Source organism: Schistocerca americana, chromosome 7 (assembly GCF_021461395.2).
Source record: "Schistocerca americana isolate TAMUIC-IGC-003095 chromosome 7, iqSchAmer2.1, whole genome shotgun sequence".
In the NCBI taxonomy this organism is placed as follows: Eukaryota; Metazoa; Arthropoda; class Insecta; order Orthoptera; family Acrididae; genus Schistocerca; species Schistocerca americana.
The window spans coordinates 144,606,382-144,631,368 of NC_060125.1; the positions used below are offsets into that span (position 1 = coordinate 144,606,382).

The following is a 24,987-nucleotide window of genomic DNA, read 5'->3' on the forward strand; positions in this document are numbered from 1 at the left end:
TAAGACACGTGGGAGGACCAAGAAAGTTTCCTATTGAGCATGAGCTCCAAGAACTTCATAGTTTCAATTAACAGAAGAGCAACAGGCCCAAGATGTAAGGATGGTGGAAGAAACCAATTGCACTGCCAGAAATTCATACAAACAAGTTTTGTCAGTGGAAAAACGAAAGCCACTGTCGATTCTCCCTGAGTAAAGATGATCGAGACACCACTGAAGATGTCACTCAAAGAGACGAGCCCATGGAGAACTGCAGTAGATGACAAAATTGTCAACGAATAGGGAGCCGGAGATGCCCCGTGGGAGACAGGCCATGATAGGGTTCATGGAGATAACAAAGAGGATGAACCTCAGGACAGAACCATGAGGCACACTGTTTTCCTGATTAAAGGTGTCCGACAACCCACATGTACCTTGAAAACTTGGATTTTTGAAAATTCCTCAAGGAAACGGGGCAGGCAGCCAGGGAAGTGCCACATGCAGAGAGTACGGAGAATACCAGTCCTCCAGCAGGTGTTGCAGGCTTACTTTAAATCGAAAAACATGGCCACTGTCTGGGATTTCCGCAGAAAACCATTCGTGATATAGGTGGACAAAGTGATGAGATGGACAACTGCAGAATGGCGTGCTTGAAATCCACAATGTGCTATGGTTAGTAAATTGCGAGAGTTGAGCCACAATACCAGCCTTGTGCGAATCATACATTCCATCACTTTGAAAACACAGCTGGCAAGAGAAATAGGGTGATAACTAGAGGGAAGGTGTTTGTCCTTACCGCACTTAGCTATGTGTATGACAGTGTCTTCACGCCAGCGTCTGGGAAACCTGCCTACTGCCCAGATGCGAATGTACATATATGAAGCAGAAAATGCTTGCCTGCAAGAGAAAGGTGCTGCAACATCTGAATGTGAACAGCATCTGGCCATGGGGTAGAGGATCGGGCTGAAGTGAGAGCATGATCTAGCTCCCTCATGGCAAAGGCAGCATTGTAGCACTCACGATACTGAGAAGAGAAGGGTATTGCTCGATCCTCCTCCGCTCGTTTCCGATGGAGGAAGGTAGGGTGATAGTGGGAGGAACTCAAAATCTCCCCAAAATGGCAGCCCAAGGTGTTGGCAATAGCAATAAAGTCCATGATGGCATCATCTGCTATGGTGAGGCAGGAAATTGAGGAACGGATCTTGGTCCCAGAGAGCCGTTGGAGGGTGACCCACACAATGGTAGAGGGGGTGGAACTGTTAAAAGAACTAGTGAATGAAGTTCAGTTATCTTTTTTTCTATCCCGAAGAATGTGACAACACTGTGCATGCATCTGTTTACAATTAATGCAGTTTGTCATCGTAAGAAAACAGTTAAAAACGTGTAGAGCACGTCTCCGTGCACAAATTGTGTCGCAGTACGCCTCAGTCCACCAAGGGATCAGGACATGGGATAGTAAAGAGGAAATGCGAGGAATAGAATGTCCAGCAGCGATAAGGATAATGTTTGTAAGACATTCCATCCGTTTATCACAACTGGGGGAATCCTATTTGTCGAAGGTCACCAAGGAGGACTAAAGCCTTCAGTCGGCCTTAGATGCCATTTGGCTGTGCACAGAAGCGGAGTAGGAGTCAGCAAACAGACAGCCAACAAGAAATGGTCAATTGAGTATGTGTCAGAGAGAACGAACCATTTGAGATGATGGGCCAGGTGGGCAGTGTAGAAGAATACATCCAAATGGGAATAGGTATGAGTGGAGTCTGAAAGGAATGTGGGGGCTCCTGCGTTAAGGCAGAAAAGGTTAAGCTGATTGAGGTGGTCAGGCAAGAGGGCACCTCTTGGACAGGTTCTGGGAGAATCCCAAAGGGGATGGTGTGCAATAAAGTCACTGAGCAGCATCATAGGGTGAGGTAGCTACCCAATAAGCTGGAGGAAGTCTGCCCTAGTGACATCAAATGTTGGAGGGACATAAATGGTACAGAGAGAAAAAGTCAGGTGAGAAAGAAAAGGCAAACTGCAACAGCTTGAAGATGGGTTGTCAGTGAGGTGGGTTGACTATGAGCATCATCCTGTATGAGCAGCGTAACTGCCCCATGAAATGGAATGCCGACCTCAGGGGAGGGGAGGGGGAGGTCAAAAAACGGACCGGGAAGAAAAACAAAAGCTCAAGGTGGTTGTGAGGATGCAATTTTGTTTCCTGAAGGCAGAGAACAAGTGGACGCTGCAATTCTAAAAGCAGCCATAAATCCTCTTGGTGGGATTGAAGGCCACGAGCGTTCTATTGGAGGAGAGTCACGATGAGGAAAAAATGAAGGGGTGTCACATCAGTGGCTGCCGAGTGCCAGCCCACAAAGACTATGCTACATGGCACAGAGGCAGGAAGATCCATAAAAGCATCAGCTTTCTTCTGCTGTCGGCCTGTTGAATCCAACGCACAGGCAACACAGAGGCTGGCCGGGCAAGGAAAGCACGTGGCAACGCCATCAAAGAGGATCTTTGAGTAGGCAAAGGAGAAGACCATTTGCCTTTGTTGGACTTGTTCGAGTCTTTCCAATTGGCAGAGGAAGATTTAGATGCTGGTTGGCTGGAGGCACATAGAAAATCTTCATAGGAGTATTCTTTCTGTCCTTTGCGGCCTGCTGGTTGTGTAGCTGGTGAGCTCACCCCACAAAGCAAGAATTTGACAGCTTAATGCACGCTGGACGAGGAGACGGCAATGCTACCACGATACTGGACGATTTCACAACCTCAGAGCTGAATCTGAGGTTGTATGTCCGTGTGGCCATGTCCTTCATGGAGCGAGATGCAGCAAGAACAGTACGGTATGTGCCAGACAGTAGAACTCAGGGTTTGCGACGAGCCAATAATGTGCAAGCAGCCGGATAAGGTACTTTTTCCTTTAGCCAGATCTCCTGGACAGCCCGCTGATCAAGATACAGGGGACAATCTCAAGAGGCGACAGCATGATACAGTCGGGAGAAGGAGTCGCACACTTGCCCTCGTGTGCATCGCTACCACCAGTTACACATTTGGCTGGGAGTTGACGAGACATTCGAGTGTGGCTGAAATGATGACACTGGTAGCATCACATCAGGTTCGGAATGTATGGTCAGACTGTGATAACTTCATAGCCTGCTTTGATCTTGCACGGAAGCACCACTCTATCAAAGGTAGGAAAAAGAGTGCGGGTGGGCATCAAGGAAGCATTTACCCTTTTCATCACCCAATGGATGGCAGTGACACCCTGATGAGAGAGCTACGTTTGGATTTCAGCCTCAGTCAGACCGAGTAGCTTAGTGTAAATAACACCATGGGAAGAATTCAGAATTCTATGGGCTTCGACATGAACAGAATAGCCACGGAGAAGCAAAGTGGCATGCAGTTGTTGTGCTTGAGAATCAGAAGTAGTTTCCAAAAGCAAAGTGCCATTGCATAAAAGAGAGCAGGATTTTACAGTGCCAACAACTGCATCAACACCTGTCTGAAACATAAACAGATTGACCGCTGTGAAGGACTGACCGTCTTAAGTAAGTGAAACCACAAGGAACTGTGGTGCAAATGGGAGGATCTTTGAATTGGGAGCTTCATTCCATTTATGTTTGGTAGATGTGGACTGCACAGATAACAATTGGCTCATTGCAAGAAAATCTCCCACGATTGCCACTGTCTCTGATGGCGCGCACCTTCCAGTTGGGTGTCCCCTCCACGAGGGGCCACATACACCTTAGGTGATTGTTCATGCCTCAGGTAACACCTCCCGAACATCTGACAGAGGGAACAATTGGCAATTTGGGAAGGTAGCAGCTCAGGCAATCACCCTTCCCTGGGCCTGGCCTGTACCAGCCCAATCCTACCTGTCGGCCTGGGGCTGGGGCTGTTACCCAATCACCTGTTAAACATCTGATGCGTGGGCTGGCCTTCAGAAGTCCACAGGGAGAAAGAAGAAAAAAGAGGAGTCTCAAATGCTGAAGCGGTGAAAGGAGAGGAGAAGGTGAATGAAGAAATGAAAAAGGAACAAAAAAACAGTGGTGAGATTGTTCTTATTTCAGCTACGGACAATGTGGAAAATTCCCACAAATTCCCCAGACATGTTCCCCAAGGGAGGGGACAAAGAATAGCAAGAGGATAGACAAGGGAAAAGATGCTGCAAAGGCTGGGGCTCCGTGGTAGCCTAGCACGAACCCGCCAAAGAGCAGTGAACCTCCTGGGGGTTAAAAATAATGGTCACAAAAATACCTGTGGCTATTTTACTATCATAGCATCCAGAACAGCTGTTCCTGTACTCCTATCCATTATGGTCTCATGGTAAATTTGAAATTTGTGTCAGCTGTGAGCAAGATTTTCGGCATGACTTTCATACACGTGTTTGCTGTTTCACATGGCTGTGTCTTGATTAATTCAGTTTTAAATGGCTCTGAGCACTATGGGACTTAACAAATTCAGTTTTAAAAAGGAAGCTGAAACCCAGTCAGGTCTGATTACATGTAGTGACCAGTGTTCCTACATCAAAATCAAGTCCCTACATGAAAAAAACTCAACAGAAATTTACAATGCTTCGAGAGAGGGGTGCAGGAATAGTCCAGTGAACTGTAGCACAGCATCATGGTGATCTGCTCGTTCCTACGAAAGTAGGGCAAGCACTGAATATAACCTAAGAATTGGAAGGCGATCGTCTGCAACAGACCACGTCTCTCAGTTTATTATTGATGACATCTTGAGAGGGGATCGACAAAAAACATGTAAGAAATTATACACGAGGCTACTGTGTCTGTCTCTTTACTTTACAGAATCATAACTGGAAAGTTAAAGATGAGGAAAATTGTTGGCAGATGGGTTTCACATGATCCAAGTGAAGAGCAGAAAGCAGATCGCAAAAGAATCACGGAAGAATTGCTTTGTTATTATCAAACAGAAGGAGAACAGTTTCTGAAAAGGACTGTTGCACGTGAAGAAACCCGGATATGAGATTTTGAGCTACAACTAAAGTCTCAGTTGTCACAATGGAGAAGTTCACACTCTCTATGCCTGAAAAAATTCTGCCACCAACAATCAAACGTCAAATTGATGATGATTTTTACGTATGACACGAATGGAGTCATAGCTACAAATGTTCTTGGGATATCTGTAACAGGTGCATACTACAAGCTGCATCCGCAAAATGTTTTGCACCCGAAAATTCATCAAAGAAGGCCCAACATGCTTGCAGCTGGTGTCCTCATTTCACACAATATTGCAAGACCGCATATAGGCCTACCAGTGAGAATAATGCTTGACAAATATGGATAGGAAATACTTCCCCATCCACCATACAGTCCTGATATGAGCCCAAGAGACTTTGATTTGTTTCCCAAATTGAAGGAACAACTCCGTGGAAAATGTTCCAGTGAGGTGACCTGAGTAATCAGAAACCTCAACAATGAAGGTAGTCTATCAAGAATACAAAAGTTGCCAAAAAGTTAGAATGCTGTCAAATGCAAGAGTAGAAATTATATTGAAGGCCTGTAAAATTATTTTGTAAAATAAATTATTTTGTAAAATAAATTATTTTCTTTAATTCTATCTTAAAGTGTGCAGAACTTTCGAAATGACCATCATAATTAACCCTTTAACTGCTCTGGACGTGTTAACATGTGTGCCTTTGTACCGTCCCTGTGTGCTCTGAACGTGTTTACGCGTGCCACCAGTCCTTCTACCTGGTACTCTGAACGTCTCTATGTGTAGACACGTTCAGAGTACCAGGTAAAAGGACTAGTGCGCGCATCAACATGTTCAGAGTACACAGGGACAGGTACAAAGGCGCGCGCGTTAACAGGTCCAAGGTAGTTGAAGGGTAACCATTTCTTCTTTTTTTTTTCCCCAGTGTTATGCTTCACTATTTTGGTGAGTATTTTTCATGAGGGCTCAATTACCTGGATGTTTTGGGTGACTGTGTTACCAATAGGTGCTGGTCAACCAGAATCAATAGCTTATAGTACAATTAACAGGTTTCATTTTGCGAGACTAGGTATTTAGGGGGTGAGGCCCAAGGTTCAAATCTGACTGAGACCACCACCCAGTTTTATGCTTGCTGTGGGGGAGGAGAGGCATAGAGGACATGAGCACCCCACTGTTTTCTTGCAGGCCAGACAGCATACTGGAATTGACTCTGCAGTCGCAGTGTTTATCCATGCTACAGTGTATTGTATCATTTAGTAGCTAAGGTTGGCAACAGGCTGAAACATTCTGTATGGGCTCAAAGCCATTCAACTTCTGCCGATTCCTTTGTTCCCTGCCGCCGTTGGATAAGCAGCTGCAGCAGCAAGTCGTATACTCTTAGCTCACTTATTTGTTACGTAGTTTAATTCTTAATTTCTTTGCGTGTTTTTGGTATTTGCGTTGTTTAATTCATAAATTTCAGGCGTTTTGTAGTATTTGAGAGTTGTAGCATCGCGTTTTAGTGCCTGAATAGTGTAAATTCGCGTAGTCGTCTGTCTTCTGTTTTTGTTTTGAACGGCCAGTGTCGGTTGGTCACAGCCAGTGTGCTCCCTGCCACCGTTGGATAAGCAGCTGCAGCAGCAAGTCGTATACTCTTAGCTCACTTATTTGTTACATAGTTTAAATTCTTAATTTCTTTGCGTGTTTTTGGTATTTGCGTTGTTTAATTCATAAATTTCGGGTGTATTGTAGTATTTGAGAGTTGTAGCATCGCGTTTTAGTACCTGAATAGTGTAAAATCGCGTAGTCTCCTTCCGCCGCCGAGCAGTGTGTCAGCAGTGCGCAAGTAGCAGCATTACTGCATTTACTAGGCAATCTTGTATTTAAATAACCGTTTAAATTTTGTGTCGAATTGTTTGTGCTCTCTGTAGATTAGTTCAGACGTTCTTTGCACAACAGTTTTTAGCATGGATAGGGACTGCAACTGCTGTGTTCGGATGCAGGCTGAGTTGGCATCCCTTCGCTCCCAGCTTCAGGCAGTGTTGGCTTCGGTCACACAGCTTGAGGCTGTTGCCAATGGGCATCACTGTGGGGGTCCGGATGGGGGTTTGTCGGGGACGGCCAGCTCGTCCCACGCATCCCTCGATCGGACTACGACTGTGGCTGCCCGGGATACTGCCCACATTGAGGCTGATCCCTCACCTGTGGTAGAGTAGGAGGTGGTCTCGAGGTGTGGCAGGGGGTGAATGACATTCCGGAGGGCTGAACGGAAGGCCTCTCCAGTTTGTCTGATGAACCGGTTTCAGGCTCTGTCTCAGGCTGATACTGATCTTCGGCCGGACATGGCTGCTTGTCCTGTTCCAGAGGTTGCCCCTCAGTCTGCAAGATCCGGGCGGTCGCAGAGGGTGGGCTTACTGGTAGTTGGGAGCTCCAACGTCAGGCGCGTAATGGGGCCCCTTAGGGATATGGCAGCAAGAGAGGGGAAGAAAACCAATGTGCACTCCGTGTGCATACCGAGGGGAGTCATTCCAGATGTGGAAAGGGTCCTTCCAGATGCCATGAAGGGTACAGGGTGCACCCATCTGCACGTGGTCACTCATGTCGGCACCAATGATGTGTGTCGCTATGGATCGGAGGAAATCCTCTCTGGCTTCCGGCGGCTATCTGATTTGGTGAAGACTGCCAGTCTCGCTAGCGGGATGAAAGCAGAGCTCACCATCTGCAGCATCGTCGACAGGACTGACTGCGGACCTTTGGTACAGAGCCGAGTGGAGGGTCTGAATCAGAGGCTGAGACGGTTCTGCGACCGTGTGGGCTGCAGATTCCTCGACTTGCGCCATAGGGTGGTGGGGTTTCGGTCAGGAGTCCACTACACGCAGCAAGCAGCTACACGGGTAGCAGGGGTTGTGTGGCGTGGACTGGGCGGTTTTTTAGGTTAGATGGCCTCAGGCAAGTACAGAAAGGGCAGCAGCCTCAAAGGGTGCGGGGCAAAGTCAGGACATGCGGGGACCAAGCAGCAATCGGTATTGTAATTGTAAACTGTCGAAGCTGCATTGGTAAAGTACCAGAACTTCAAGCGCTGATAGAAAGCACCGAAGCTGAAATTGTTATTGGTACAGAAAGCTGGCTGAAGCCAGAAATAAATTCTGCCGAAATTTTTACAAAGGCACAGACAGTGTTTAGAAAGGATAGATTGCATGCAACTGGTGGTGGCGTGTGTGTCGCTGTTAGTAGTAGTTTATTCTGTAGTGAAGTAGAAGTGGATAGTTCCTGTGAATTATTATGGGTGGAGGTTACACTCAACAACCGAGCTAGGTTAATAGTTGGCTCCTTTTACCGACCTCCCGACTCAGCAGCATTAGTGGCAGAACAACTGAGAGAAAATTTGGAATACATTTCACATAAATTTTCTCAGCATGTTATAGTCTTAGGTGGAGATTTCAATTTACCAGATATAGACTGGGACACTCAAATGTTTAGGATGGGTGGTAGGGACAGAGCATTGAGTGACATTATACTGAGTGCACTATCCGAAAATTATCTCGAGCAATTAAACAGAGAACCGACTCGTGGAGATAACATCTTGGACCTACTGATAACAAACAGACCCGAACTTTTCGACTCTGTAAGTGCAGAACAGGGAATCAGTGATCACAAGGCCGCTGCGGCATCCCTGAATATGGAAGTTAATAGGAATATAAAAAAAGGGAGGAAGGTTTATCTGTTTAGCAAGAGTAATAGAAGGCAGATTTCAGACTACCTAACAGATCAAAACGAAAATTTCTGTTCTGACACTGACAATGTTGAGTGTTTATGGAAAAAGTTCAAGGCAATCGTAAAATGCGTTTTAGACAGGTACGTGCCAAGTAAAACTGTGAGGGATGGGAAAAACCCACCGTGGTTCAACAAGTTAGGAAACTACTGCGAAAGCAAAGAGAGCTTCACTACAAGTGTAAACGCAGCCAAAACCTCTCAGACAAACAGAAGCTGAACGATGTCACAGTTAGCGTAAGGAGGGCTATGCGTGAAGCGTTCAGTGAATTCGAAAGTAAAATTCTATGTACCGACTTGACAGAAAATCCTAGGAAGTTCTGGTCTTACGTTAAATCAGTAAGTGGCTCGAAACAGCATATCCAGACACTCCGGGATGATGATGGCATTGAAACAGAGAATGACACGCGTAAAGCTGAAATACTAAACACCCTTTTCCAAAGCTGTTTCACAGAGGAAGACCGCACTGCAGTTCCTTCTCTAAATCCTCGCGCAAACGAAAAAATGGCTGACATCGAAATAAGTGTCCAAGGAATAGAAAAGCAACTGGAATCACTCAACAGAGGAAAGTCCACTGGACCTGAGGGGATACCAATTCGATTCTACACAGAGTACGCGAAAGAACTTGCCCCCCTTCTAATAGCCGTGTACCGCAAGTCTCTAGAGGAACGGAAGGTTCCAAATGATTGGAAAAGAGCACAGGTAGTTCCAGTCTTCAAGAAGGGTCGTCGAGCAGATGTGCAAAACTATAGACCTATATCTCTGACGTCGATCTGTTGTAAAATTTTAGAACATGTTTTTTGCTCGCGTATCATGTCGTTTTTGGAAACCCAGAATCTACTCTGTAGGAATCAACATGGATTCCGGAAACAGTGATTGTGTGAGACCCAACTCGGTTTATTTGTTCATGAGACCCAGAAAATATTAGATACAGGCTCCCAGGTAGATGCTATTTTCCTTGACTTCCGGAAGGCGTCCGATACAGTTCCGCACTGTCGCCTGATAAACAAAGTAAGAGCCTACGGGATATCAGACCAGCTGTGTGGCTGGATTGAAGAGTTTTTAGCAAACAGAACACAGCATGTTGTTATCAATGGGGAGACGTCTACAGACATTAAAGTAACCTCTGGCGTGCCACAGGGGAGTGTTATGGGACCATTGCTTTTCGCTATATATGTAAATGACCCAGTAGATAGTGTCAGAAGTTCCATGCGGCTTTTCGCGGATGATGCTGTAGTATACAGAGAAGTTGCAGCATTAGAAAATTGTAGCGAAATGCAGGAAGATCTGCAGCGGATAGGCACTTGGTGCAGGGAGTGGCAACTGACCCTTAAGATAGACAAATGTAATGTATTGCGAATACATAGAAAGAAGGATCCTTTATTGTATGATTATATGATAGCGGAACAAACACTGGTAGCAGTTACTTCTGTAAAATATCTGGGAGTATGCATGCGGAACGGTTTAAAGTGGAATGATCATATAAAATTAATTGTTGGTAAGGCGGGTGCCAGGTTGAGATTCATTGGGAGAGTGCTTAGAAAATGTAGTCCATCAACAAAGGAGGTGGCTTACAAAACACTCGTTCGACCTATTCTTGCGTATTGCTCATCAGTGTGGGATCCGTACCAGATCGGGTTGACAGAGGAGATAGAGAAGATCCAAAGAAGAGCGGCGCGTTTCGTCACAGGGTCATTTGGTAACCGTGATAGCGTTACGGAGATGTTTAGCAAACTCAAGTGGCAGACTCTGCAAGAGAGGCGCTCTGCATCGCGGTGTAACTTGCTCGCCAGGTTTCGAGAGGGTACGTTTCTGGATGAGGTATCAAATATATCGCTTCCCCCTACTTATAGCTCCCGAGGAGATCACGAATGTAAAATTAGAGAGATTCGAGCGCGTACGGAGGCTTTCAGACAGTCGTTCTTCCCGCGAACCATACGCGACTGGAACAGAAAAGGGAGGTAATGACCGAGGCATGTAAAGTGTCCTCTGCCACACACCGTTGGGTGGCTTGCTGAGTATAAATGTAGATGTAGACGTAGAAAGTGTAATGTTATATGCAGCATACAATGTGGCTGAGATTTGTGTTCTTACTGCCACCCCCATGCTCCAAGCTGTTAGCCCAAACTGCTGTTGTGCTATGATCCACCATCACACCTATCGACTGGAGCACAGAGACCTTATGTTAACAGAGTACTGGCAGCAATGAACAGACTCCAGTTCAGTGTCTTGTACTCAAAAAACCAAAAGTTAGACATTGCTAGCAGAATTCCCCAAACTGTTCATCAAACGGCACCACACAGAACACACTTGTAGCTTGAGAAATAACATGGGTGTAGAAAGAATCACATTAGCCCCAAGGGCACCCATACAATAGTTTGTTGGTGGGGAAGGGGGGAGGAGGGGGGGGGGGAGACCACTAGACTTGGAAGTGTGGAATACTTTTTTTAATGTTTTGGGAGATGTAGGTGACTTGTAAGTAGCCATAAAAAGTTCCAGTTCTGACCTTGTTAAAAAGTTATGTAATACGGACTTTTAAATAATTTTCTTGAAAGAAAAATCCCTGGCTACACTCAATTTTTTCCTTTCCCTAGGATATGGATTGGGGGGGGGGGGGGGGGTCGTGGACCTACTTGCGCCCACCCCCTCTCCTGCATGGGCATCTTTGACCAGACCCACCTGTTATTTGTTTTAAAAAAAAAAAATTGTGCTTATATCTCTTGTACAGCTCTTATAATTGTTGCATGAAATACATGAAGGTTCAGTTACAAATAAATACTACATGTGCTTTTAGCGACATTAATTTAATACATGTAACGATTCACCAATGTTCCACAACTGCAGCTTAAAGCCTTCCAAAACCAGAAACATTACTTGATTTATTATGGTTGCAGTGGCATAAACTACATCAAAAAGACTCTAACTTACCTGAAAAAAGAGTGACATCCAAAATTTGAGTAATTATGCAATAATCTTCTGAAACCTTATTTTTAATATACAAAAAGCTTCTACCAGGAAATTCACTTATATACAGTCTTATGAAAGAAGCCTTCTCCACTTTTTCAAATGTAACTCCTTCAATCACAACACTACCTATGAATGCTTCTTCTGTGGGTGGCTCAGTTTTTAATGTTAAATAAAAAGAACAGTCAGATGCATACTCATTCAGAACTGAAAAGGGACCCTTGGAGAAACGTGACTTTTCACTCACTCTTCTTCTCTTATGAGATGGATAGTCGTCTATAACAATCAGTTCTGGAGGAGTTCGACCTGGTGGAGGAGTTCGACCTGATTCATCCTCAATAACTGTCACATCAAGTTCGGCGTTACTGGAAGAGTTAATTTCATCAATTATCACAATGTCTGAATCAGTCGAGTTGTTATCTCGACTGGATCTCTGAGCCCTACTTTCTCTCTCTTCGACAATAGACAATTCCGAGTCACTATCATGCTCATTACTGCCTTCTTCACCAGAAGAGTCATCGGTATCACTAATGTCACTGTTAACAAGCTGTTCCCTCCGTGCCTGTGAAGTGCCAGCTCCTCTGAAAGGATCTGGGCCGTAAACGACTGTTTTATTCCATAGTAACTGGACTTGTGAGTCAGCTGCATTTTTCTTGGGCTGAGACTTTCGCTTAGGCATCTTCCCCTGAAAAAAGAAAAAATATCTTAATGCTCAAATATTGTAGAAAATGACATTACAGAAGCAAAAAGTAATTTATACCAATGGGTAAAAACATCTTTATTTTTGTGATCCTGCCGATTTTGTTCATGGAAGTGGTGGTTTATAACAGTTTTCGTTTCAGGTGGGCTGCCATTTCTCTTCCTTTATATTTTGACAATTTCTCTAGTTGTTTTCATCAGTTGTTGAGCACAGATTTCTTTGCTCCAAATAATGAGCTTCTACTAGAGCAGTTGTCAAAATATCATGAAAGGGAAAAATAAGATAATTACAATTTTGTTGGTGGTGGCCATGACAAGACATCCTGTGAAACATTACTGAATGTCTTCTTTGAAAATTTAGCTACAACAGATGGTTCAGAAGCCCACTCACAATGGAAATATATTCGATATAATGGTAATAAATAGACGTGACCTCTCTGAGGATGTCTACATCAAAACTGGTACCAGTTATTGTGAAACACTTGGAGCAACAATGATTACAGATATACAAAGGGCAAATAAAACAAGAAGAAAGATTTATAAATTCAGTAAACTAGATAGAGAAGCAGTAGTGTCAAATCTTAATGGGGAATTTGAAGCATTTAGTTCATGAGAAGAGTATTAGCGGAACTATAGCTCAAGTGAAGAATTGTGTCAATAATGACAAGTGAAGAATATTTGATCGTGCACTTGGATACATATGTATGCAGTAGAACAGTTTATAATGAGAGGGGTGTTCCACAGTAAACACTCACTGTAAAGCAACTTCTACAGAAACAGAGGCTACTACATAACAGATGTAAAACAAAGCTTTAAGCTATAGAGGGATGCTGGATGACACATGTTCGGCTGTCAAGAGAGCACTGCATGAAGCCTTCAGTAACTACCATAGCAGAATACTGTTGGAAGATCTTTCACAAAAGCCAAAGAAATGCTGGCTGTCTGTCAAGGCTGCTAGTGGCATCAAAGTTAGTGTCCAGTCACTGAAATAAATGACAGCAAAGCAAAAGCAGAAATGTTTCACTCCATTTTAAAACATTCTTTTGGAAAGGAAAACCTCATAGTATTTCCTCAATTTAATTCTCATTACACTGAAAAAAAAAAAAAAAAAAAAAAAAAAAAGAGTGAAACTGATACTAGTTTCAGTGGCACTGATGAAGACCTCTTAACTATAACCTATCAGAGATTCCTCGAACAAAAAACCATGCCCAGCAATTGGAAGAAGGCATATGTCTCACCCATTTCCAAGAAGGGTAGTAGCAGTGATCCACAAAACTACTGTTTATTATCCTTGACATCCATTCATTGCACAATCCTAGAACATATTCTGAGCTCAAAAATAACGAGGTATTTTCCTTGATGCCACCTAGCATGAACGTCAAAAACATTAATCATGTTAAACCTAACTGTCATTTTTCTCACATGACATTCGAAAGCTTTGGGTCGTGGCAATCAGAGAAATGTAGAATCTCGATTTCTGTAAAGCATTTGACCGAGTACCAAAGCTATGCTTTTGTCAAAGTACAGTAGATGTATCTGGTGAAATCTGTGACAGGACTGAGGATTTTTCGGTAGGGAGAATGCATCAAGTTATCTCAGATGGAGAGTCATTGACAGATGCAGAAGCATCCTTGGGTGTATCCTATGGAAGTGTGCACGATCCCCTGCTGTCCATGCTGTATATTAATGATCTTAAGGACAATATTAACAGTAACCTCAGACTTTTTTTGCAGATGATGCAGTTATCTGTAATGAACACAAATATTCAGTCAGATCTTGATAAGATTTCAAAATGGTGCACAGTGACGTAAAATTGTGGACATCACAGAATGAAAAAAATGAAGTATCTTAAGACTATGATATCAGTGAATTACAGCTGAAATCGGTCAGTTCATACCAACATCTGAATGTAAAAATTTGCAGGAACATGACATGGAATGATCACATAGTATCTGTCTTAAGTAAACAGGTGGGTTGGTAGAATACTAGGGTCATGCAATCAGTCTACACAGGAGACTGCATACATAACCCACGATAGAATATTGCTCAAGTGTGTGGAACCTGGGCCAAATAGGACCACCGTGAGATATTGAATGTATAGAGAGAATGGCAGCACGAATGATCACAGGTTTATTGGACCCACAGGAGAATGTCACAGAGATGCTGCAAAATCTGAACTGAGACACACTCAAAGAAATTTTGCCAAGTGGTCTAATTAATATCCTAAGAGATTTTGGTCTTATGTAAGATCAGTATGCAGTTTGAAATCCTCTACTCATTCACTCGGTGACCATAATGGCACTGAAACAGAAGATAACAGAGAGTAAGCCACTATACTGAACTCGATCTTCTGAAATTGTTCCACCGTGGAAGATTGTAGTACGACCCCTCCTTTCAATCATTACATGAATGTCGAGATGGCAGATATTGAGATAACCAAATGTGGAACAAAAAAGCAACTACAGTCACTTAGTAGTGCAAAGGCCCAAGAGCCAGATGAGATACCTATAAGGTGCTATTAAGATTATGCGAAAGAACTTGCTTTCTTTCTAGCAGCAGTTTATTGTAGATCGCTGGAGTAGTTAAGGGTTCCTAGTGACAGGCAAAAAAGTGCAGGACACTCCCATTTTCAAGAAGGGCCATAGGACAGATACACATAATTATAGACCCATATTGTTGATGTCAATTTGCTGAAGAATTGTCGAACATGTTTTATGCTCAAGAATTACGATATTTTTGGAAAACAGAAGTCTCCTCTATCTTCTATATAAAAATCAACATGAATTCCACAAACAGAGATCTTGTGGAACTCATCTCCATCAGTTCCTCCATGAGTTTCATAGCACTGTAGACAACGGTGGTCAAGCTAGTGCCATGTCCCTTTACTTCAGGAAGGCATTTGACACCATTACACACCGCCGATTTGTGTGTGTGTGTTTGTGTGTGTGGGGGGGTGAGGGTGGGGGGGGGGTGAGGGTGGGGGGGGGGGAGGACTTATCAAGTACTGGACCAGATTTGTGACTGGATTGAAAACATTCTTGTGGACAGAACTCGACCCATCACTCATAACAGAACAAAATCAACAGATGTACAGGGAATTTCTGGAATACCCCAAGCAAGTGTGATAGGACTGTTACTGTTTACAACGTATATAATTGATACAGCATAAAGTGTCAGAAGCTCTTCAGATGACGTGGTTGTCTATATGAAAGTAGTAATGCTGGAAGACAGTATTTTACAGAATGACCTGCAGAGGATTGATGATTGGTGCTGACTCAAGCAATTGACCCCAAACATGAATAAATGTAATATACTGTGCATACATAGGAAAGGAAATTCACTACTGTACAACTACAGTACCGATAACAAACTGTTAGAAACAGTATCTACTGTAAAATGTGTAGGAGTAGCCTAATTATTCACAGTGACCTTAACACTACGCTGTCCGGCGACACCACAGTGGTGTTGTGCACGAAATAGCGCTCATTGGCCAGCAACACCACAGTGGTGTTGTGAGCATAGTACCGCGCAGTGGCCGGCGACAGCACTTTAGTATCTTTTGCGTTCTGTTGGTGTTTTGTTTAGGTAACAATAAGTTACACACATCAACAAGTTTTTTCGTTTTTATAAGTACTTGTGCCCTTTCATCGTGGCAGATGAAAGAGACGATACAATTACTTACGATGAATAAGCGGACGTCTTGTCTGACCTTCTGGACGATTTGGCTGATTGGGAAGAAGACATTGGATATCAAAAAAATGAAAGTGAAGCAGAATCACCGGAAGATTGTGAAATACGTCCAAGAAGAATTCGGCAGATGCTACAGTTGCCAAATGATTCGGATGAATCAGATGAAGAATACAGTGCACAGTGGTCAGACTTTGATTTACTGAGGACAAATCCTAAATTTGAAGGATCTCCTGGTCCAAACATATTTCCCAAAGATACATAGAGCATCGAGGATATCGTAGAATTATATATTGGGAACGATCTGTTTGAATATATTAGCAACGAAACCAACGAGTGCTACAGTCAAAATTGTAATAGAAGGAAACTGGATTTTAAAAAAAAAAAAAAAAAATGCGAAATTTGTCGACTTTACGGGACCCGAACTCAGAAAATGGTTTCAGCTTGCTACCCTTATGGGAATTGTAAAACAAGCAAGGATCAATGATTATTGGTCAACGAATCCGTTGATACACACACTGATATTTCGCAAAACGATGTCCTGCAACCGATTCTGACAAATATTATTGTTTTTACATTTTTCTGACAACAACAATACACTGGATAATGTCGACCGGCTTTACAAAGTGCAATTCGTAATTGATTATTTTTCCAAAAAATTTTCAAGAAACCTTTAATCTAAGTCAAAACATCTCAACTGATGAAGGAATGATACCATGGCGTGGACGGTTAAATTTTAAAGTTTACAATCCGTTGAAAATTACAAAACATGGCATACTCTTTCAGATACTGTGCGATTCGAGTACAGGATACATATCCTCAATTCAAGATATATTCTGGCGCTGGACAGCCTTTAGCAAAAACAGTGATGGAACTATTGACACCTTCTTATGGAAAGTGGCATCACCTCTACATGGATAACTACTATAACAGTGTAGAACTTGCAAGAAGTTACTTGAAAATAAAATTCAAGTTTGTGGAACAATATGGCAAAATAGAGGATTTCCGGAAAAATTAAAGCACGCAAAAGTCAATGTGTTTGCAGCTTGTCATATGAAAATGTGAAGTACTCACACAGGTATGGAGAGCTTCGAAAACTAAAACAATAAGAATGATCTCTACAATACATAATGCTACTTTGACTGAAACTCACAGTAAATGTAGAAAAACCAATTACAAAATTTAAAAAGCTGGAAGTGTATTAGACTACAACAAATATATGAACGGAGTAGATCGGGCAGAGCAATATTTGAGTTATTACCCTATATACAGAAAAACGATAAAATTGTAAAAAAAAGATTTGCATTACCTCTATCATTGCACATTATTTAATGCATTCTGTACGTGTCAATATTTCAATACAGAACACAAGAGTCTCCGATTTCACGATTTTTTATTGAATGTGTCTGATTCGCGGATAAAAGACCATGTACTTGCTTCTGAGCAAAACTTGGAGGTTGCCACTACATCGCGTACATCTCATCATGTTCTGGTTGACAGAATTTCTGGTCACATAAACCAACACCAACTAATACTTATTTCCGAAAAGAATAAACGAAAATGAAGAAACTGTCATGTATGTTCCAAAAACAAAAAAAAGAAGAACAACAAACTTAATGTGTAAGTCTTGTGGAGTTGCGTTACATCTTGGAGACTGTTTAGCTGCATATCATATGAAAGAGAAACTAAGTACCAAAGACAATGCAAATAAACAAATATATGAAACAAACAAATTTTGTATTTATTTATGTATGTATATCTTCGACATTTCATGAAAGTAGGGGAAGAACATTGAAAACTTATGAGAACTAAATGAAATGTAACTTATCCATGAGGGAATTGACTTACAAGGTGCTTGTTCAGCTGATTCTCGATTATTCTTCACCGATATGGGATCCTTACCAGGTAGGACTGATATAAGAGACAGAGAATATCTGACAAAGAGCAGCTAGTTTCATCGTGGGATCATTTCGTTGGTGCATGAGCATTACAGAGATGCTCAATAAACTCCAGTGGCAGACATTACAAGAGAGGAGTTATGCATCACAGAGAGGTTTACTATTGAAATTTCGAGAGAATACTTTCCGGTAAGAGTCAGACAACATATTACTTCCTCGCAAATACATCTTGTGAAATCACTACAACAAGAAAATTTGGGAAAATAGAGCTATTACAGATGATTACCAGTAATCATTCTTTCCACATGCCATTCACAAGTGGAACAGGGGAGAGGGGGATCAGTTATTGGCACCAGAAAAACCCTCTGCCACATACCACTAGCTGCCTTGCAGAGTAGGATGTAGATGTTTATGTAGATGGAGACAGATGCAAACTATCCCGTTAAAGCCTACTTGGAAAGTTTCCAGAACCAGCTGTGAGTGACGAATCTAGGAATACATTACAACCCCTATGTATCACTCTCTTAAGGATAGTGACAGAAATATCTGTGTAATTACAGCACGCACAACAGCAGTTAAGCAATTCTTTTTCTTGCTCTTTCTACATGAATGGAATGGACGTAAACCCTAATAACTGGTACAATGGAAGTACCCTCTGTCAGGCACTTTAGAGTGGTTTGAAGAGTATAACTTTATCGAAAAGGTATGTAGAGTACTGGATCAGAGGAGTAAAGTAGCAGGTATCTTCTGTTACCTTAGAAAAGCCTTTGACTCTACAAATCATGGCCTGCTTCTCTTATAAATCAGATAAATATGGTATTAAGGGCAATGCTCTGAAACAGCTTACACCATGCCTGCAGAGCAGAAAACAAAAGGTAATTATCAGTTCAAATTCTGTAAATTATTATTCTAAATTAAGCCCAGTATCACAAGGTATGCCTCGAGGCTCCATTTCAGAGCCAATCACGTTTCTATTCTACTTAAATGACTTACCTGTAAATACTTCCCCCCTCAGTTCTGCTTGCAGATGATATTTCTATTTTACTTAAAGATTATGGTTATAATAGAGGGAAACATTCCACGTAGGAAAAATATATCTAAAAACAAAGATGATGTGACTTACCAAATGAAAGTGCTGGCAGGTCGACAGACACACAAACAAACACAAACATACACACAAAATTCAAGCTTTCGCAACAAACTGTTGCCTCATCAGGAAAGAGGGAAGGAGAGGGAAAGACGAAAGGATGTGGGTTTTAGGGAGAGGGTAAGGAGTCATTCCAATCCCGGGAGCGGAAAGACTTACCTTAGGGGAAAAAAAGGACGGGTATACACTCGCGCACACACACACACACATCCATCCACACATATACAGACACAAGCAGACATATTTAAAGACAAAGAGTTTGAGCAGAGATGTCCATCTTGTGGATGGATGTGTGTGTGTGTGCGCGAGTGTATACCCGTCCTTTTTTTCCCCTAAGGTAAGTCTTTCCGCTCCCGGGATTGGAATGACTTAAAACCCACATCCTTTCGTCTTTCCCTCTCCTTCCCTCTTTCCTGATGAGGCAACAGTTTGTTGCGAAAGCTTGAATTTTGTGTGTATGTTTGTGTTTGTTTGTGTGTCTGTCGACCTGCCAGCACTTTCATTTGGTAAGTCACATCATCTTTGTTTTTAGATATATTTTTACTTAAAGATTATGTGTAAAAAAATTCTGAGCACTAATGTGAGCACAATGGATACCTTAGAAAACTGGTTCCAGTTAAATGTGTTGAAACTGAACATTGAAAAAACTCATACGGTACATTTCAAAACCAAATGTCTGAAATGTGTGGTACTTAAAATACAACATAACAACCTAACTATGGCAGACGTGGACATGATCAATTTCATTGGAGTAAATGTGGACAAGAACTTTAGCTGGAATACACATACTGACTTTCTATCAAACAAGTTATGCAATTTTGCACTTTCAATACAAATACTGGCAAATTCTACTGACACAAAACACAGAAAATAGTCTTATCATAGTTGTTTTGGATCTGTCATTGTCTATGGTATAATTTTGTGGGGAAATTCAAACAGCGTATCTCGAATAGTGGAACTGCAGAAGAAAATTATCAGATACATGTGTACTGCCAGCAAAACTAATTTTACCACCGATTACTTCAGAAGCTACAAATCCTAGCTGTTCCCTCCATATACATTTATGAAATTATAACCTTCCTTCGCAGCAGAACAAAATTATTTGAGAATAATCATTTTAATCACATGTACAACATGTGAAATAATAAGACTTTTATGTTACCCATTCACCAATTGAAATTATATGTACCAAATTCACAGTATATGAGGATGACAATACACAATCAATTAAATGGAAAAAAATATATTAAATTGGAAACCAGAGATTCTAAAAATAAGGCTACAACGGATTCTGTGGGAGAAATGCTACCAGTCAGTGGAAGAATTCGTAGAGGATGAAACAATAGTTCGAGCAAGGAATAACTTAATGTTTGATTTTGTGTGTGTGTGTGTGTGTGTGTGTGTGTGTGTGTGTGTGTGTGTGTGTAATAGTGTTATTATTAGGCTGTTGCTGTTATCGTAAGTCATTCTATGTTTATGGCAAAGTTTTAGCACAATTTTGACAAGTCTCCTGTATCTGAATAAAATGATTTAGATTACATATGTTATGAGGCTTAATAAACCACAATTTACAGTGTAGGTGCATTGGACAACTTGGCTGCAAATCCAAAAACTTGAAAACCATAGTTTTTTTTGGTATGCTGCAAACCTACATTTTATTTACAGTTTGTCCAACTTAGAGAAAAAAAATTATGAAAACATATTCAACACGTGACAGTAGACAGACATGCTCCTGCCTTGTAAGGAGATTTCATGCTGTTGGAGAGGTTGTGATGTGGCATGCTCTTGCTCAGCAGCAGCAGCCGGCAGCTCTTCCTGCACTATGCCTAGCAGTCGTGGCCTGGACCTGGGCCAGAGGCATGCAGCAGCTGAATTACATCATGTAATCTGTCTGCGTAATACACTTACCTCGGACAGATGGTGACCTATGTTATGAAGGGTGTTCAATAGGTAAGGCAGCAGATTTTTTTCCTCAGCCAATTTCAGCTGAAAGAAATGCAGAATTTGTTGTGGGACATTTTGGAATATTCCTGCTTCAGCTCCTATAGCTTCATATAGTTACGATAGGTAGCAGCACTGTATGCAGCCTTCAACGTGTGTTCCAAGCACAGAGCGTTATGAGACTGATCGTGACAACTTTTTGTCGATTGTCATCACAGCGGATGAAATGTGGGTTCATCACTTTGAACCGGAAACAAAACACAATACATGGTGTGACCCCACAGCACCTCTCCTCCAAAGAAAAAGCTCAAAGTCACACCCTCAGCTGGTAAAGTCACAATGACAGTCTTCTGGAACTCTGAAGGAGTTATTCTGTTTGATGTCCTTCCTAAAAGTGCAACAATCAGCTCTGAAATGTATTGTGGGACACTCAAGAAACTGAAGGAACAGCTTCAGCGTGTTTGCTGCTACAAAAATGTAAACCAAATTCTCCTTCTCAATGACAATGCAAAGCATCACACAACTGTGTGCACCTAAGAGGAACTCACTCACAAATCTACCTATATTGAGAGGAGTGTTCCACAGTATACACTCACTGTAAAGCAACCTCTACAGAAACAGACACTACTGCATAACAGTACATCCACTCTAGAGCCTGGATCTCATACATTCCGACTTCCATCTGTTTGGCGCAATGGAGGATGCACTGTGCAGCGAGCAGTATGTGAATGATGGTGATGTTATTTATGCACCGAGATATTGTCGACAAGCAGAGTGGTATCGTGTGGGCAGACAGGTCTTCCCAGTAAGGTGGCATAAGGCTGTTGCATTGAATGGAGATTATGCTGAAAAATAAAGTTTTGAACCCAAAGGAGTGGGGAATAAAGTAGTGTATTGGAATCCTGAATACAACCAACTTGCTTTCAGAAAAAAATAAGTGGCATTGTTTATTGAATGCCCCTCGAAGTTTATGTGTACGTTCCAACTGTTCCTCATCATATGGTTATTAAGCCACCAGACTGATGTTCTAGGTCGTTAATTTTACATCTACATAAATACTCTGCATACCACTGTGAAGCACATGGCAAAAGGTACTTACCATTGTACCAGTTATTAGGTGTTTCTCCCATTCCATTCACATATGGAGTGTGAGAAAAATGATTATTTAAATGCTTCTTTGTGTGCTTTAATTAATCTAATCTTGTTCTAATGATACCTCATGAGTGACACATAGGGTGTTATAGTACATTCTTAAACTTGTCATTTAATGCTGGTTCTTGAAACTTTCTAAGTATGCTTTCTTGGGATAGTTTGCATCTCCATAACACACTCCCTTGGGTCAAACAAACCTGTGACCATTCATGCTGCCCTTCTCTGTATACACTCATTATCCCCTGTTAATCCTATTTGGTACGGACTCCATATACTTGAGCAATATTCTAGGATGGGTTGCACAAATGTTTTGGAAGCAATCTCCTTTGTAAACTGATTGTACTTTCCTAGTATTCTATCAATAAACTGAAGCCTACCACCTGCTTTACCTACAGCTGACAATATGTGATATTTCATTTTGTATCCCTAAAAACTGTTACACTCAAGTTCTGTGCTAGTTGACCAATTCCATTTGTGACTTCTTGATATTGTACTCATGTTGTTGTTGTGGTCTTCAGTCCAAAGACTGATTTGATGCAGCTACCCATGCTGCTCTATTCTGTGCAAGCCTCTTCAAATCTAACTACTGCAGCTTACATCCTTCTGAATCTGCTTGCTGAATTCATCTCTTGGTCTCCCTCTACAATTTTTATCCCCCCCCACGCACACACACTTCACTCCAGTACTAAATTGGTGATTCCTTGATGCCTCAGAATGTGCCCTACCAACCAATCCCTTCTAATCAGCTTGTGCCACAAATTTCTTTTCTTTCCAATCCTCTTCAGTACCTCCTCATTAGTTATGTGATCTACCCATCTAATCTTCAGCATTCTTCTGTAGCCCCACATTTCAAAAGATTCAATATTCTTGTCTAAGCCGCTTATCAACCTGTTTTACTTCCATATACAGCTACCCTCTCATGCAAATACTTTCAGAACGGACTCCCTGGCACTTAAATCTATACTCGATGTTAACAAATTTCTCTTCTTCAGAGACACTTTTATTGCCAATGCCAGTCTAAATTTTATACCCTCCCTACTTCTACCATCAGTTATCTTGCTTCCCAAATAGCAAAACTCATCTACTACTTTAAGTGTCTCATTTCCTAATCTAACTCCCTCAGCACCATCTGATTTAATTCGACTACATTCCATTATCCTCATTTTGCTTTTGTTGATGTTCATGTTACATCCTCCTTTCAAGACACTATCCACTCCGTTCAACCGCTCTTCCAAGTGCTTTACTGTTTCTGACAGAATTACAATGTCACTGGCAAACCTCACGAGTTTTTATTTCTTCTCCCTGGACTTTAATTCCAACTCCAAATTTTTTGTTTGTTTCCTTTACTGCTTGCTCAATAAACAGGTTGAATAACATCGGGGATAGGTTACAACCATGTCTCACTCCCTTCTCAACCACTGTCTCCCTTTCATGCCACTTGACTCTTATAACTGTCATCTGTTTTATGTACAAAATTTAAATAAACTTTCACTCCCTGCATTTTACCCCTGCCACCTTTAGAACTTGAAAGAGATTATTCCACTCAACATTGTCAAAAGCTTCCTCTAAGTCTAAAATGCTATAAACATAGGTTTGCCTTTCCTCAACCTATCTTCTACGAGGAGCTGTAGGGTCAGTATTGCCTCACATGACCCTACATTTCTCTGGATTTCAAACTGCTCTTCGCAGAGGTTGGCTTCTAACAGTTTTTCCATTCTTCAGCAAAGGATTCATGTTAGTATTTTGCAACAGTGACGTATTAAACTGATAGTTCAGCAATTTTTTGTACGCATTGGATACCATATTTTATCATTTTGTGAAGTGCACAATTTTACAATTCTGATCATTTAAAGCAAACTGCCAACCTTTGAACCACTGAGCCAAATAAACATTTGTAAAGTTCTTTTTCAGACAGTATTTTTTACAGATAACTACATTAACTGCAAGAAGTCTGAGACTGCTATTAACACTGTCTGCAGGTTATCAGTATACAATATGAAGGGTCTCAAGTCATTTCCCTGGAGCACACCTGAAGTTACTTCTACATGTTGACGACTCTCCATCTGACGTAATGTGCTGCACCCTCCCTACAAAAAAAAGACCTAATCCAGTTTAAAAAACTGCTTGATACCCCATACTGGCATATTTTTGATAAGTGTAGATGTCGTACTGAGTCAAATGGTTTTTGGAAATCATGAAATATGTTGCATCTAGCTGACTGCCTTTATCCATGCCTTTCAGCATGTAATGTGAGAACTGGGTTGAGCAAATTCATAATAAAGATTACATGCGAGTCTGAGGTAACTGTCTTTGGACTCAATTTATTCAACTGTCTTACCGTATAGGAGTACAGTGCTATAAAGTATTGTCTGCACAAAAGTTCAGTCACTGTGTTTATTGTCAAGTACTTGTGTGAACTCACTAAATTTGAGTATGGATTCTGTTGCTCTCAAGCTGTAAGAAAAAACTATACATAACCATCAACAAGAGTCACAACAGAAACAGGCAGCGAAAAATTCTGTGGTAATATCGGTAATGAATTCAGCACGAAAATACTTACAACTTTCTCGGCAACAAATACAGAAACAAAGACTTGTGTCATGAATAGTTCTTGCTATGGCATAATCAAACAATGGAAATAATTTTGTTATGGCATTAGAGACAGCTGCAGCAATTGTAACACCAGGCTGAGCACATCAGTAGACCCTCTGCCTGTATTTTTCCTGTCCGAAGAAGCCTGGGAGGACAGGGAAATGTCATCCCCAACAGTATTTGAGGCATTCTTGGTACACTGTTTATGTTTAAAGAAACTAATTTCACTGTTGTGCTTCAAACCAG

At 41.7% G+C, this 24,987-nt stretch overlaps 1 protein-coding gene across 1 annotated transcript in view; it reads right to left on the reverse strand.

The window, feature by feature from the left end:
- The window catches only part of LOC124622162 (E3 ubiquitin-protein ligase SHPRH), a 256,731-nt gene that overhangs the window by 199,627 nt on the left and 32,117 nt on the right, over positions 1 to 24,987 (reverse strand). The window contains exon 2 of the mRNA XM_047147806.1: positions 11,590 to 12,310. Coding sequence (XP_047003762.1) covers positions 11,590 to 12,304 — 715 coding nt within the window. The 5' untranslated portion in view covers positions 12,305 to 12,310. The remainder of the gene's footprint in view (positions 1 to 11,589; positions 12,311 to 24,987) is intronic.